Source organism: Bombina bombina, chromosome 7 (genome assembly GCF_027579735.1).
Source record: "Bombina bombina isolate aBomBom1 chromosome 7, aBomBom1.pri, whole genome shotgun sequence".
Lineage (NCBI taxonomy): Eukaryota > Metazoa > Chordata > Amphibia > Anura > Bombinatoridae > Bombina > Bombina bombina.
The window spans coordinates 557,715,129-557,732,466 of NC_069505.1; the positions used below are offsets into that span (position 1 = coordinate 557,715,129).

General features: G+C 34.9%; 1 protein-coding gene across 1 annotated transcript in view; it reads right to left on the minus strand.

Moving 5' to 3' along the window:
* The window catches only part of LOC128667037 (H-2 class I histocompatibility antigen, Q9 alpha chain), a gene marked incomplete in the record, with an annotated part of 303,896 nt that extends 294,654 nt beyond the window's left edge, over positions 1-9,242 (minus strand). Inside the window, 1 exon segment of the mRNA XM_053721901.1 lies at positions 9,122-9,242. Coding sequence (XP_053577876.1) covers positions 9,122-9,173 — 52 coding nt within the window.
* Positions 9,243-17,338: the final 8,096 nt, after the last annotated feature.

The window sequence follows — 17,338 nt, forward strand, 5'->3', positions numbered from 1 at the left end:
CCTGCCCAAAAATATAAAACAATAATAAGTGCTTGACAAATCTGTTTAAAAATTAGGAGCCAGTAAGAATATTAAGGAGCAAGACATATTTCTTTCATGTAATTAGCAAGAGTCCATGAGCTAGTGACGTATGGGATATACATTCCTACCAGGAGGGGCAAAGTTTCCCAAACCTCAAAATGCCTATAAATACACCCCTCACCACACCCACAATTCAGTTTTACAAACTTTGCCTCCGATGGAGGTGGTGAAGTAAGTTTGTGCTAGATTCTACGTTGATATGCGCTCCGCAGCAAGTTGGAGCCCGGTTTTCCTCTCAGCGTGCAGTGAATGTCAGAGGGATGTGAGGAGAGTATTGCCTATTTGAATGCAGTGATCTCCTTCTACGGGGTCTATTTCATAGGTTCTCTGTTATCGGTCGTAGAGATTCATCTCTTACCTCCCTTTTCAGATCGACGATATACTCTTATATATACCATTACCTCTGCTGATTCTCGTTTCAGTACTGGTTTGGTTTTCTACAAACATGTAGATGAGTGTCCTGGGGTAAGTAAATCTTATTTTCTGTGACACTCTAAGCTATAGTTGGGCACTTTGTTTATAAAGTTCTAAATATATGTATTCAAACATTTATTTGCCTTGACTCAGAATGTTCAACTTTCCTTATTTTTCAGACAGTCAGTTTCATATTTGGGATAATGCATTTGAATTAATCATTTTTTCTTACCTTCAATTTGATTCTTTTTTCCCTGTGGGCTGTTAGGCTCGCGGGGGCTGAAAATGCTTCATTTTATTGCGTCATTCTTGGCGCGGACTTTTTTGGCGCAAAAATTCTTTTCCGTTTCCGGCGTCATACGTGTCGCCGGAAGTTGCGTCATTTTTTGACGTTATTTTGCGCCAAAAATGTCGGCGTTCCGGATGTGGCGTCATTTTTGGCGCCAAAAAGCATTTAGGCGCCAAATAATGTGGGCGTCTGATTTGGCGCTAAAAAATATGGGCGTCGCTTTTGTCTCCACATTATTTTAGTCTCATTTTTTCATTGCTTCTGGTTGCTAGAAGCTTGTTCTTTGGCATTTTTTCCCATTCCTGAAACTGTCATTTAAGGAATTTGATCAATTTTGCTTTATATGTTGTTTTTTCTCTTACATATTGCAAGATGTCTCACGTTGCATCTGAGTCAGAAGATACTACAGGAAAATCGCTGTCTAGTGCTGGATCTACCAAAGCTAAGTGTATCTGCTGTAAACTTTTGGTAGCTATTCCTCCGGCTGTTGTTTGTATTAATTGTCATGACAAACTTGTTAATGCAGATAATATTTCCTTTAGTACAGTACCATTGTCTGTTGCAGTTCCTTCAACATCTAAGGTGCAGAATGTTCCTGATAACATAAGAGATTTTGTTTCTGAATCCATCAAGAAGGCTATGTCTGTTATTTCTCCTTCTAGTAAACGTAAAAAATCTTTTAAAACTTCTCTCCCTACAGATGAATTTTTAAATGAACATCATCATTCTGATTCTGATGATTCTTCTGGTTCAGAGGATTCTGTCTCAGAGATTGATGCTGATAAATCTTCATATTTATTTAAAATGGAATTTATTCGTTCTTTACTTAAAGAAGTACTAATTGCTTTAGAAATAGAGGATTCTGGTCCTCTTGATACTAATTCTAAACGTTTAGATAAGGTATTTAAATCTCCTGTGGTTATTCCAGAAGTTTTTCCTGTTCCTAATGCTATTTCTGCAGTAATTTCCAAAGAATGGGATAAATTGGGTAATTCATTTACTCCTTCTAAACGTTTTAAGCAATTATATCCTGTACCGTCTGACAGGTTAGAATTTTGGGACAAAATCCCTAAAGTTGATGGGGCTATTTCTACCCTTGCTAAACGTACTACTATTCCTACGTCAGATGGTACTTCGTTTAAAGATCCTTTAGATAGGAAAATTGAATCCTTTCTAAGAAAAGCTTATCTGTGTTCAGGTAATCTTCTTAGACCTGCTATATCATTGGCTGATGTTGCTGCAGCTTCAACTTTTTGGTTGGAAACTTTAGCGCAACAAGTAACAAATCATGATTCTCATGATATTATTATTCTTCTTCAGCATGCTAATAATTTTATTTGTGATGCCATTTTTGATATTATCAGAGTTGATGTCAGGTTTATGTCTCTAGCTATTTTAGCTAGAAGAGCTTTATGGCTTAAGACTTGGAATGCTGATATGGCTTCTAAATCAACTCTACTTTCCATTTCTTTCCAGGGTAACAAATTATTTGGTTCTCAGTTGGATTCTATTATCTCAACTGTTACTGGTGGGAAAGGAACTTTTTTACCACAGGATAAAAAATCTAAAGGTAAAAACAGGGCTAATAATCGTTTTCGTTCCTTTCGTTTCAACAAAGAACAAAAGCCTGATCCTTCATCCTCAGGAGCAGTTTCAGTTTGGAAACCATCTCCAGTCTGGAATAAATCCAAGCCTGCTAGAAAGGCAAAGCCTGCTTCTAAGTCCACATGAAGGTGCGGCCCTCATTCCAGCTCAGCTGGTAGGGGGCAGGTTACGTTTTTTCAAAGAAATTTGGATCAATTCTGTTCACAATCTTTGGATTCAGAACATTGTTTCAGAAGGGTACAGAATTGGTTTCAAGATGAGACCTCCTGCAAAGAGATTTTTTCTTTCCCGTGTCCCAGTAAATCCAGTAAAAGCTCAAGCATTTCTGAATTGTGTTTCAGATCTAGAGTTGGCTGGAGTAATTATGCCAGTTCCAGTTCCGGAACAGGGGATGGGGTTTTATTCAAATCTCTTCATTGTACCAAAGAAGGAGAATTCCTTCAGACCAGTTCTGGATCTAAAAATATTGAATCGTTATGTAAGGATACCAACGTTCAAGATGGTAACTGTAAGGACTATCTTGCCTTTTGTTCAGCAAGGGAATTATATGTCCACAATAGATTTACAGGATGCATATCTGCATATTCCGATTCATCCAGATCATTATCAGTTCCTGAGATTCTCTTTTCTTGACAAGCATTACCAGTTTGTGGCTCTGCCGTTTGGCCTAGCTACAGCTCCAAGAATTTTTACAAAGGTTCTCGGTGCCCTTCTGTCTGTAATCAGAGAACAGGGTATTGTGGTATTTCCTTATTTGGACGATATCTTGGTACTTGCTCAGTCTTTACATTTAGCAGAATTTCATACGAATCGACTTGTGTTGTTTCTTCAAGATCATGGTTGGAGGATCAATTTACCAAAAAGTTCTTTGATTCCTCAGACAAGGGTAACCTTTCTGGGTTTCCAGATAGATTCAGTGTCCATGACTCTGTCTTTAACAGACAAGAGACGTCTAAAATTGATTGCAGCTTGTCGAAACCTTCAGTCACAATCATTCCCTTCGGTAGCCTTATGCATGGAAATTCTAGGTCTTATGACTGCTGCATCGGACGCGATCCCCTTTGCTCGTTTTCACATGCGACCTCTTCAGCTCTGTATGCTGAATCAATGGTGCAAGGATTACACAAAGATATCTCAATTAATATCTTTAAAACCGATTGTTCGACACTCTCTAACGTGGTGGACAGATCACCATCGTTTAATTCAGGGGGCTTCTTTTGTGCTTCCGACCTGGACTGTAATTTCAACAGATGCAAGTCTCACAGGTTGGGGAGCTGTGTGGGGATCTCTGACGGCACAAGGAGTTTGGGAATCTCAGGAGGTGAGATTACCGATCAATATTTTGGAACTCCGTGCAATTTTCAGAGCTCTTCAGTTTTGGCCTCTTCTGAAGAGAGAATCGTTCATTTGTTTTCAGACAGACAATGTCACAACTGTGGCATACATCAATCATCAAGGAGGGACTCACAGTCCTCTGGCTATGAAAGAAGTATCTCGAATTTTGGTTTGGGCGGAATCCAGCTCCTGTCTAATCTCTGCGGTTCATATCCCAGGTATAGACAATTGGGAAGCGGATTATCTCAGTCGCCAAACGTTGCATCCGGGCGAATGGTCTCTTCACCCAGAGGTATTTCTTCAGATTGTTCAAATGTGGGAACTTCCAGAAATAAATCTGATGGCGTCTCATCTAAACAAGAAACTTCCCAGGTATCTGTCCAGATCCCGGGATCCTCAGGCGGAGGCAGTGGATGCATTATCACTTCCTTGGAAGTATCATCCTGCCTATATCTTTCCGCCTCTAGTTCTTCTCCCAAGAGTAATCTCCAAGATTCTGAAGGAATGCTCGTTTGTTCTGCTGGTAGCTCCGGCATGGCCTCACAGGTTTTGGTATGCGGATCTTGTCCAGATGGCCTCTTGCCAACCGTGGACTCTTCCGTTAAGACCAGACCTTCTGTCTCAAGGTCCTTTTTTCCATCAGGATCTCAAATCCTTAAATTTAAAGGTATGGAGATTGAACGCTTGATTCTTAGTCAAAGAGGTTTCTCTGACTCTGTGATTAATACTATGTTACAGGCTCGTAAATCTGTATCTAGAGAGATATATTATAGAGTCTGGAAGACTTATATTTCTTGGTGTCTTTCTCATCATTTTTCTTGGCATTCTTTTAGAATACCGAGAATTTTACAGTTTCTTCAGGATGGTTTAGATAAGGGTTTGTCCGCAAGTTCCTTGAAAGGACAAATCTCTGCTCTTTCTGTTCTTTTTCACAGGAAGATTGCTATTCTTCCTGATATTCATTGTTTTGTACAAGCTTTGGTTCGTATAAAACCTGTCATTAAGTCAATTTCTCCTCCTTGGAGTTTGAATTTGGTTCTGGGGGCTCTTCAAGCTCCTCCGTTTGAACCTATGCATTCATTGGACATTAAATTACTTTCTTGGAAAGTTTTTTGTTCCTTTTGGCCATCTCTTCTGCCAGAAGAGTTTCTGAATTATCTGCTCTTTCTTGTGAGTCTCCTTTTCTGATTTTTCATCAGGATAAGGCGGTGTTGCGAACTTCTTTTGAATTTTTACCTAAAGTTGTGAATTCCAACAACATTAGTAGAGAAATTGTGGTTCCTTCATTATGTCCTAATCCTAAGAATTCTAAGGAGAAATCGTTGCATTCTTTGGATGTTGTTAGAGCTTTGAAATATTATGTTGAAGCTACTAAATCTTTCCGAAAGACTTCTAGTCTATTTGTTATCTTTTCCGGTTCTAGAAAAGGCCAGAAAGCTTCTGCCATTTCTCTGGCATCTTGGTTGAAATCTTTAATTCATCTTGCCTATGTTGAGTCGGGTAAAACTCCGCCTCAGAGGATTACAGCTCATTCTACTAGGTCAGTTTCTACTTCCTGGGCGTTTAGGAATGAAGCTTCGGTTGATCAGATTTGCAAAGCAGCAACTTGGTCCTCTTTGCATACTTTTACTAAATTCTACCATTTTGATGTATTTTCTTCGTCTGAAGCAGTTTTTGGTAGAAAAGTACTTCAGGCAGCGGTTTCGGTTTGAATCTTCTGCTTATGTTTTTCATTAAACTTTATTTTGGGTGTGGATTATTTTCAGCAGGAATTGGCTGTCTTTATTTTATCCCTCCCTCTCTAGTGACTCTTGTGTGGAAAGATCCACATCTTGGGTAATCATTATCCCATACGTCACTAGCTCATGGACTCTTGCTAATTACATGAAAGAAAACATAATTTATGTAAGAACTTACCTGATAAATTCATTTCTTTCATATTAGCAAGAGTCCATGAGGCCCGCCCTTTTTTTGTGGTGGTTATGATTTTGTATAAAGCACAATTATTCCAATTCCTTATTTTATATGCTTTCGCACTTTTTTATCACCCCACTTCTTGGCTATTCGTTAAACTGAATTGTGGGTGTGGTGAGGGGTGTATTTATAGGCATTTTGAGGTTTGGGAAACTTTGCCCCTCCTGGTAGGAATGTATATCCCACACGTCACTAGCTCATGGACTCTTGCTAATATGAAAGAAATGAATTTATCAGGTAAGTTCTTACATAAATTATGTTTTTTTAGGAGCCAGACAGTTGGATTTGTATATAGATACAGTATATGGAGAATAAACCAAAAAGTTAGGAGCAAGGGGTAAAATTCTAGGAGCCAGTGGTTCCCAGACTCCTGGGTTTGTTAAGCCCATAATTTATATTTTTTTTTCCCAAGGAGTGATCAACTCCCCCTATATCTATTTAGATTGTGTATGCCCCTTTCTATTCATACCCACTGTGCCATAGTGTAGGGGTCGCCCTCACCCCTCCTCCTATATATTTATTTGTCCGCTTAGGCCTGATCTCTAATGATCCCTTCCTCTCTGTCCCTCACAATTTTCTGTAGTGTAGGGCCCCTCCTTGTACCTCCCATTCCCACCCCCTTCCCAAGCTGGGCCACCCACCCGCAATGATCGTTACAGACGGTGACACACATTGTCACTGTCTGTAACAATCAGGCATTTGCCTTCATATGGAACCGGAGCATCGATCGTGCTCCAGTTCCATATTCGGCAAATGCCTGGGGCTCAGGAGATCCAGCTCTTGGCTGTAACTTAACAGCCGAGACTGCAGGAGCTTCCTGTACCGCACGACGTATATAAACGTTGAATTTGGATGAAGCGGTTAAATATTCATATGATTTTATTACATTTGTGCTTTACATAATAAAAAGTGATTTACATTTGTAAAACTAATCATAAAAAGGCATTTAACGCATTTAGGTAGAATTAAGGAACCTGAAAACGTATGTCCATTAACGACCTCGTACGACAAACTAAACGTCATAATGTAAACTGAGTGCAATTTATCATTTTTCAGCTGTCTTTGGCTTGATCTGTGTCAATTAGTGAGTATAAAACTAAAAAAATTGCAAAATGGTGTTAACTTGCAGTCACTGTAATCACTATTGGCCAGCAGAAAAAATATTAACATCGGCAATAGTAGCCTGTAAGTATTAGAGGATGTAAAGGTTTTCATTAGATTGTCTCTTTACGGCAACATAATCAGATACTCCTATAGCAAACAGTACCCAGAATTACTAAATATTGTACTGAGCTCAAAAACAGAATACTCAGCAAGTGACTGACACCATAAGGCAGGAGAGGTCCTAACCTGCAGAGCTTACACTCTATACATACATAACATAGCACAGTGACCCTCTCCTCACATACTCACACAGACTTATCATACAGGGATAATATAGATCTCACAGTGACAATAAGCAGTGACTGACACCATAAGGCAGGAGAGACCCTGACCTGCAGAGCTTACACTCTATACATAACATAGCACAGTGACCCTCTCCTCACATACTCACACAGACTTATCATACAGGGATAATATAGATCTCACAGTGACAATAAGCAGTGACTGACACCATAAGGCAGGAGAGGCCCTGACCTGCAGAGCTTACACTCTATACATAACATAGCACAGTGACCCTCTCCTCACATACTCACACAGACTTATCATACAGGGATAATATAGATCTCACAGTGACAATAAGCAGCAAGTGACTGACACCATAAGGCAGGAGAGGCCCTGACCTGCAGAGCTTACACTCTATACATAACATAGCACAGTGACCCTCTCCTCACTTACTCACACAGACTTATCATACAGGGATAATATAGATCTCACAGTGACAATAAGCAGTGACTGACACCATAAGGCAGGAGAGGCCCTGACCTGCAGAGCTTACACTCTATACATACATAACATAGCACAGTAACCCTCTCCTCACATACTCACACAGACTTATCATACAGGGATAATATAGATCTCACAGTGACAATAAGCAGTGACTGACACCATAAGGCAGGAGAGACCCTGACCTGCAGAGCTTACACTCTATACATAACATAGCACAGTGACCCTCTCCTCACATACTCACACAGACTTATCATACAGAGATAATATAGATCTCACAGTGACAATAAGCAGTGACTGACACCATAAGGCAGGAGAGGCCCTGACCTGCAGAGCTTACACTCTATACATAACATAGCACAGTGACCCTCTCCTCACATACTCACACAGACTTATCATACAGGGATAATATAGATCTCACAGTGACAATAAGCAGTGACTGACACCATAAGGCAGGAGAGTCCCTGACCTGCAGAGCTTACACTCTATACATAACATAGCACAGTGACCCTCTCCTCACATACTCACACAGACTTATCATACAGGGATAATATAGATCTCACAGTGACAATAAGCAGTGACTGACACCATAAGGCAGGAGAGGCCCTGACCTGCAGAGCTTACACTCTATACATAACATAGCACAGTGACCTTCTCCTCACATACACAGACTTATCATACAGGGATAATATAGATCTTGCAGTGACAATAAGTAGTGACTGACACCATAAGGCAAAGGCAGGAGAGGTCCTGGCCTGCAGAGCTTACACTCTATACATATATAACATAGCACAGTGACCCTCTCCTCACATACTCACACAGACTTATCATACAGGGATAATATAGATCTCACAGTGACAATAAGCAGTGACTGACACCATAAGGCAGGAGAGGCCCTGACCTGCAGAGCTTACACTCTATACATACATAACACAGCACAGTGACCCTCTCCTCACATACTCACACAGACTTATCATACAGGGATAATATATATCTCACAGTGACAATAAGCAGTGACTGACACCATAAGGCAGGAGAGGCTCTGACCTGCAGAGCTTACACTCTATACATAACATAGCACAGTGACCCTCTCCCCACATACTCACACAGACTTATCATACAGGGATAATATAGATCTCACAGTGACAATAAGCAGCAAGTGACTGACACCATAAGGCAGGAGAGGCCCTGACCTGCAGAGCTTACACTCTATACATAACATAGCACAGTGACCCTCACCTCACATACTCACACAGACTTATCATACAGGGATAATATAGATCTCACAGTGACAATAAGCAGTGACTGGCACCATAAGGCAGGAGAGGCCCTGGCCTGCAGAGCTTACACTCTATACATAACATAGCACAGTGACCCTCTCCTCACATACTCACACAGACTTATCATACAGGGATAATATAGATCTCACAGTGACAATAAGCAGTGACTGACACCATAAGGCAGGAGAGGCCCTGATCTGCAGAGCTTACACTCTATACATAACATAGCACAGTGACCCTCTCCCCATGTACTCACCACAGTAAGCACCAGACACCCCCAGAATGAGCAGTACAAGGAGGGGACGCATCCTTCTGCAGATAATTAAACCATACAATAAGCAACAAAGTCTCCGTGCTCTGAAGCTGCAGGAACAAGTCAGAATGAAATACAGGGCATCCCCTGCACTATATATATATAGAGGGTGGAGCTGTTCTGTGGTCATAGGATAGTACATAAGCCTCTAGCCAATAAAAAAAATTACAAGAGATAGGTCAGTAGATACCGGGCAGAAAATAGTTGAGAAGTTTGCAAAAGCTATGAGAGTGAAAGCAAAAGAGAAAAACAGCAGCTATTTGTATATAAGAAACAAATGATATTGTATTAACATTATATCTCTTTATGTATATACACATTATATCTCTTTATGTATATACACATTATATCTCTTTATGTATATACACATTATATCTCTTTATGTATATACACATTATATCTCTTTATGTATATACACATTATATCTCTTTATGTATATACACATTATATCTCTGTATGTATATACACATTATATATCTTTATATATACACATTATATATCTTTATGTATATACACATTATATCTCTTTATGTATATACACATTATATCTCTTTATATATACACATTATATATCTTTATGTATATACACATTATATCTCTTTATGTATATACACATTATATCTCTTTATGTATATACACATTATATCTCTTTATGTTTATACACATTATATCTCTTTATGTATATACACATTATATCTCTTTATATATACACATTATATCTCTTTATGTATATACACATTATATCTCTTTATGTATATACACATTATATCTCTTTATGTATATACACATTATATCTCTTTATGTATATACACATTATATCTCTTTATGTATATACACATTATATCTCTTTATGTATATACACATTATATCTCTTTATGTATATACACATTATATCTCTGTATGTATATACACATTATATATCTTTATATATACACATTATATATCTTTATGTATATACACATTATATCTCTTTATGTATATACACATTATATCTCTTTATATATACACATTATATATCTTTATGTATATACACATTATATCTCTTTATGTATATACACATTATATCTCTTTATGTTTATACACATTATATCTCTTTATGTATATACACATTATATCTCTTTATATATACACATTATATATCTTTATGTATATACACATTATATCTCTTTATGTATATACACATTATATCTCTTTATGTATATACACATTATATCTCTTTATGTATATACACATTATATCTCTTTATGTATATACACATTATATCTCTTTATGTATATACACATTATATCTCTTCATGTATATACACATTATATCTCTTTATGTATATACACATTATATCTCTTTATGTATATACACATTATATCTCTTTATGTTTATACACATTATATCTCTTTATGTATATACACATTATATCTCTGTATGTATATACACATTATATCTCTATGTATATACACATTATATCTCTTTATGTATATACACATTATATCTCTATGTATATACACATTATATCTCTTTATGTATATACACATTATATCTCTTTGTATATATACACATTATATCTCTATGTATATACACATTATATCTCTATGTATATACACATTATATCTCTGTATGTATATACACATTATATCTCTTTATGTATATACACAATATATCTCTTTATGTTTATACACATTATATCTCTTTATGTATATACACAATATATCTCTTTATGTTTATACACATTATATCTCTTTATGTATATACACATTATATCTCTGTATGTATATACACATTATATATCTTTATGTATATACACATTATATATCTTTATGTATATACACATTATATATCTTTATGTATATACACATTATATATCTTTATGTATATACACATTATATATCTTTATGTATATACACATTATATCTCTTTATGTATATACACATTATATATCTTTATGTATATACACATTATATCTCTGTATGTATATACACATTATATCTCTTTATGTATATACACATTATATCTCTTTATGTATATACACATTATATCTCTTTATGTATATACACATTATATCTCTGTATGTATATACACATTATATCTCTATGTATATACACATTATATCTCTTTATGTATATACACAATATATCTCTTTATGTATATACAAATTATATCTCTTTATGTATATACACATTATATCTTTATGTATATAAACATTATATCTCTTTATGTATATACACATTATATCTCTTTATGTATATACACATTATATCTCTTTATGTTTATACACATTATATCTCTTTATGTATATACACATTATATCTTTATGTATATACACATTATATCTCTGTATGTATATACACATTATATCTCTTTATGTATATACACATTATATCTCTTTATGTATATACACATTATATCTCTATGTATATACACATGATATCTCTTTATGTATATACACATTATGGGCGCGATCCGATATAGATCGCAGTTTGCGGTGCAAGCGAGGGAACCCGCGTCGCCCGCAGTTTCAGCTCGCAACTCGAGCCATCCAATATGCGGCGCCGTCAGTTGCTAAAGTGGCGCAAGTCTCACAAACCAGCGATGTCCAGAAATCTGCGTAAGTACAGATTTTTGGAGTCGCCAGTGACTTGCGCCACGTTAGAAACTGCCGGCGCCTATAAAACCTGACTAAAGTCTAAATCACCCGCACTGTCTAACACGCCTCCTAAACATAGCCCGACACGTCTAACCCTCTATCCGCTATCCCCCCTCACTAGCCTAACAATAAAAAAAAGTTATTAACCCCTAAACCGCCGCTCCCGTACCCCGCCGCCAGCTATATTAAATCTATAACCCCCTAAAGTGAGCCCCTAACACCGCCGCCATCTCTATTAAAATGATTAACCCCTAATTTAATCTACCTACCCCGCCGCCAGCTATATTATCTATATTAACCCTAAGTATATTATAGTTAATATAGGTATTACATTATATATATTAACTATATTAACCCTAATTATATTAGGGTTAATATAGTTACTATAGTATTTATATTAACTATATTAACTCTATCTAACCCTAACACCCCTAACTAAATTTATATTAAATTAATCTAATTCATTTATAAACTAAAATATTCCTATTTAAATCTAAATACTTACCTATAAAATAAACCCTAAGATAGCTACAATATAATTAATAATTACATTGTAGCTATGTTAGGGTTAATATTTATTTTACAGATAAATTGTTAATTATTTTAACTAGGTATAATAGCTATTAAATAGTTATTAACTATTTAATATCTACCTAGTTAAAATAATTACCCAATTACCTGTAAAATAAATCCTAACCTAAGTTACAAATACACCTACACTATCAATAAATTAAATAAACTACAAATATCTATCTAAAAATACAATTAAATTAACTAAACTAAATTACAAAAAAAACAAAACACTAAATTACAAAAAATAAAAAAAAGATTACAAGATTTTTAAGCTAATTACACCTATTCTAAGCCCCCTAATAAAATAATAAAGCCCCCCAAAATAAAAAAAATTCCCTGCCCTATTCTAAATTAAAAAAAATTCAAAGCTCTTTACCTTACCAGCCCTTAAAAGGGCCTTTTGTGGGGCATGCCCCAAAGAATTCAGATCTTTTGCATTTAAAAACATATACAATACCCCCCCATTACAACCCACCACCCACATACCCCTATTCTAAACCCACCCAAACCCCCCTTAAAAAAGCCTAACACTACCCCCCTGAAGATCTCCCTACCTTGTCTTCACCACACCGGGCTGAACTCCTCATCCGATCCGGGCGATGTCTTGCTCCAAGCGGCAAAGAAGAATTCTTCCTCCGGCGACGTCTTCCTCCAAGCGGCAGCAAAGTCTTCTTCCTTCCGGCGGCATCTTCAATCTTCTTTCTTCGCTCCGCCGCCGCGGAGCATCCATCCCGGCCGACGACTGAACGACGAATGAGGTACCTTTAAATGACGTCATTCAAGATGGCGTCCGCCGAATTTCGATTGGCTGATAGGATTCTATCAGCCAATCGGAATTAAGTTAGAAAAATCTGATTGGCTGATTGAATCAGCCAATCAGATTCAAGTTCAATCCGATTGGCTTAGGGGTTAATTAGATTAGGGGTTAATATTATTAATATAGCTGGCGGCGGTATAGGGGGATTAGATTAGGGGTTAATATTTTTTATATAGGTGGCGGCGGTGTAAGGGGTCAGATTAGGGGATAGATAAGGTAGATGACAGCGGTGTAAGGGGTTCACATTAGGCGATAGATAAGGTAGATGGCGGCGGTTTTAGGGGCTCACAGTAGGGGGTTAGTTTATGTAGATGGCGGCGGGGTCCGGGAGCGGCGGTTTAGGGGTTAATAACTTTATTAGGGATTTCGGGGGGGGGGATCGCGGTTGACAGGTAGATAGACATTGCGCATGCGTTATGTGTTAGGTTTTATTTAGCAGATTGCGGGTGACAGGCAGATAGACATTGCGCATGCGTTAGGTGTTAGGTTTATTTTCTAGTTAGTTTAGGGAGTTACGGGGCTCCAATAGTCAGCGTAAGGCTTCTTACGGCTGCTTTTTGTGGCGAGGTGAAAATGGAGTAAGATTTCTCCATTTTCGCCACGTAAGTCCTTACGCTGCATATTGGATACCAAACTGCGCTGGTTTGGTATACCTGCCTATAGCCCAAAAAACTACGGGCGACGGCAGAAATATACGGGCGTAACTTCTAGGTTACGGCGTATATAGGATACCAAACCAGCGCAAATATTGGCGTCGCCGGCTTTTGCGGGCGACGATTTTTATCGGATCGACCCCATTATATCTCTTTATGTATATACATATTATATCTCTTTATGTATATACACATTATATCTCTTTATGTTTATACACATTATATCTCTTTATGTATATACACATTATATCTCTTTATGTATATACAAATTATATCTCTTTATGTATATACACATTATATCTCTCTATGTATATACACATTATATCTCTTTATGTATATACACATTATATCTTTATGTATATACACATTATATCTCTTTATGTTTATACACATTATATCTCTTTATGTATATACACATTATATCTCTTTATGTATATACACATATCTCTTTATGTATATACACATTATATCTCTTTATGTATATACACATTATATCTCTTTATGTATATACACATTATATCTCTTTATGCATATACACATTATATCTCTTTATGTATATACGCATTATATCTCTTTATGTATATACGCATTATAGCTCTTTATGGTTATACACATTATATCTCTTTATGGTTATACACATTATATCTCTTTATGGTTATACACATTATATCTCTTTATGGTTATACACATTATATCTCTTTATGTATATACACATTATATCTCTTTATGTATATACACATTATATCTCTTTATGTATATACACATTATATCTCTTTATGTATATACACATTATATCTCTTTATGTATATACACATTATATCTCTTTATGTTTATACACATTATATCTCTTTATGTATATACACATTATATCTCTTTATGTATATACACATTATATCTCTTTATGTATATGCACATTATATATTTATGTATATACACATTATATCTTTTTATGTATATACACATTATATCTCTTTATGTTTACACATTATATCTCTTTATGTATATACACATTATATCTCTTTATGTTTACACATTATATCTCTTTATGTATATACACATTATATCTCTTTATGTATATACACATTATATCTCTTTATGTTTACACATTATATCTCTTTATGTATATACACATTATATCTCTTTATGTATATACACATTATATCTCTTTATGTATATACACATTATATTTCTGTATGTATATACACATTATATCTCTTTATGTATATACACATTATATCTATGTATATACACATTATATCTCTTTATGTATATACACATTATATCTCTTTATGTATATACACATTATATCTCTTTATGTTTATACACATTATATCTCTTTATGTATATACACATTATATCTCTATGTATATACACATTATATCTCTTTATGTATATACACATTATATCTCTTTCTGTTTATACACATTATATATCTTTATGTATATACACATTATATCTCTTTATGCATATACACATTATATCTCTATGTTTATACACATTATATCTCTTTATGTATATACACATTATATATCTATGTATATACACATTATATGTCTTTATGCATATACACATTATATCTCTCTATGTTTATACACATTATATCTCTTTATGTATATACACATTATATCTCTTTATGTATATACACATTATATCTTTATGTATATACACATAGGGGGGCCCATTTATCAAAGGGCTTGCGGACCTGATCCGACACTGCGGATCAGGTCCGCAAGACCTCGCTAAATGCGGAGAGCAATACGCTCTCCACATTTAACATTGCACCAGCAGCTCACAAGAGCTGCTGGTGCAACGCCGCCCCCTGCTGACTCGCGGCCAATCGGCCGCCAGCAGGGAGCTGTCAATCAACCCGATCGTATTCGATCGGGTTGATTTCCGGCGGTTCCTGTCCGCCTGCTCAGAGCAGGCGGACAGGGTTATGAAGCAGCGGTCTTTAGACCGCTGCTTCATAACTTGTGTTTCTGGCGAGTCTGAAGACTCGCCAGAAACACGGCCCTTCAAGCTCCATACGGAGCTTGATAAATGGGCCTGTATATCTCTTTATGTATATACACATTATATCTCTGTATGTATATACACATTATATCTCTGTATGTATATACACATTATATCTCTTTATGTATATACACATTATATCTCTTTATGTATATACACATTATATCTCTTTATATTTATACACATTATATCTCTTTATATTTATACACATTATATCTCTTTTTGTATATACACATTATATCTTTATGTATATACACATTATATCTCTTTATATATATACACACATTATATCTCTTTATGTATATACACATTATATCTCTTTATGTATATACACATATCTCTTTATGTATATACACATTATATCTCTTTATATTTATACACATTATATCTCTTTATATTTATACACATTATATCTCTTTATGTATATACACATTATATCTTTATGTATATACACATTATATCTCTTTATGTATATACACATTATATCTCTTTATGTATATACACATTATATCTCTTTATGTATATACACATTATATCTCTTTATGTATATACACATTATATCTATTTATGTATATACACATTATATATCTTTATGTTTATACACATTATATCTCTTTATGTATATACACATTATATCTCTGTATGTATATACACATTATATCTCTTTATGTATATACACATTATATCTCTTTATGTATATACACATTATATATCTTTATGTATATACACATTATATCTCTTTATGTTTATACACATTATATCTTTATGTATATACACAATATATCTCTTTATGTATATACCTAAAGAGATATAATGTGTAAACATAAAGAGATATAATGTGTATATACATAAAAAGATATAAAGATATAATGTGTATATACATAAAGAGATATAATTTGTATATACATAAAGAGATATAATGTGTATATACATAAAGAGATATAATGTGTATATACATACAGAGATATAATGTGTATATACATTATATCTCTTTATGTATACACAAATTATATCTCTTTATGTATATACACATTATATCTTTATGTATATACACATTATATCTCTTTATGTTTATACACATTATATCTCTGTATGTATATACACATTATATCTCTTTATGTATATACACATTATATCTCTTTATGTATATACACATTATATATCTATGTATATACACATTATATCTCTTTATGCATATACACATTATATCTCTCTATGTATATACACATTATATCTCTTTATGTTTATACACATATCTCTATGTATCTACACATTATATCTCTTTATGTATATACACATTATATCTTTATGTATATACACATTATATCTCTTTATGTATATACACATTATATCTCTTTATGTATATACACATTATATCTCTTTATGTTTACACATTATATCTCTTTATGTATATACACATTATATCTCTTTATGTATATACACATTATATCTCTATGTATATACAC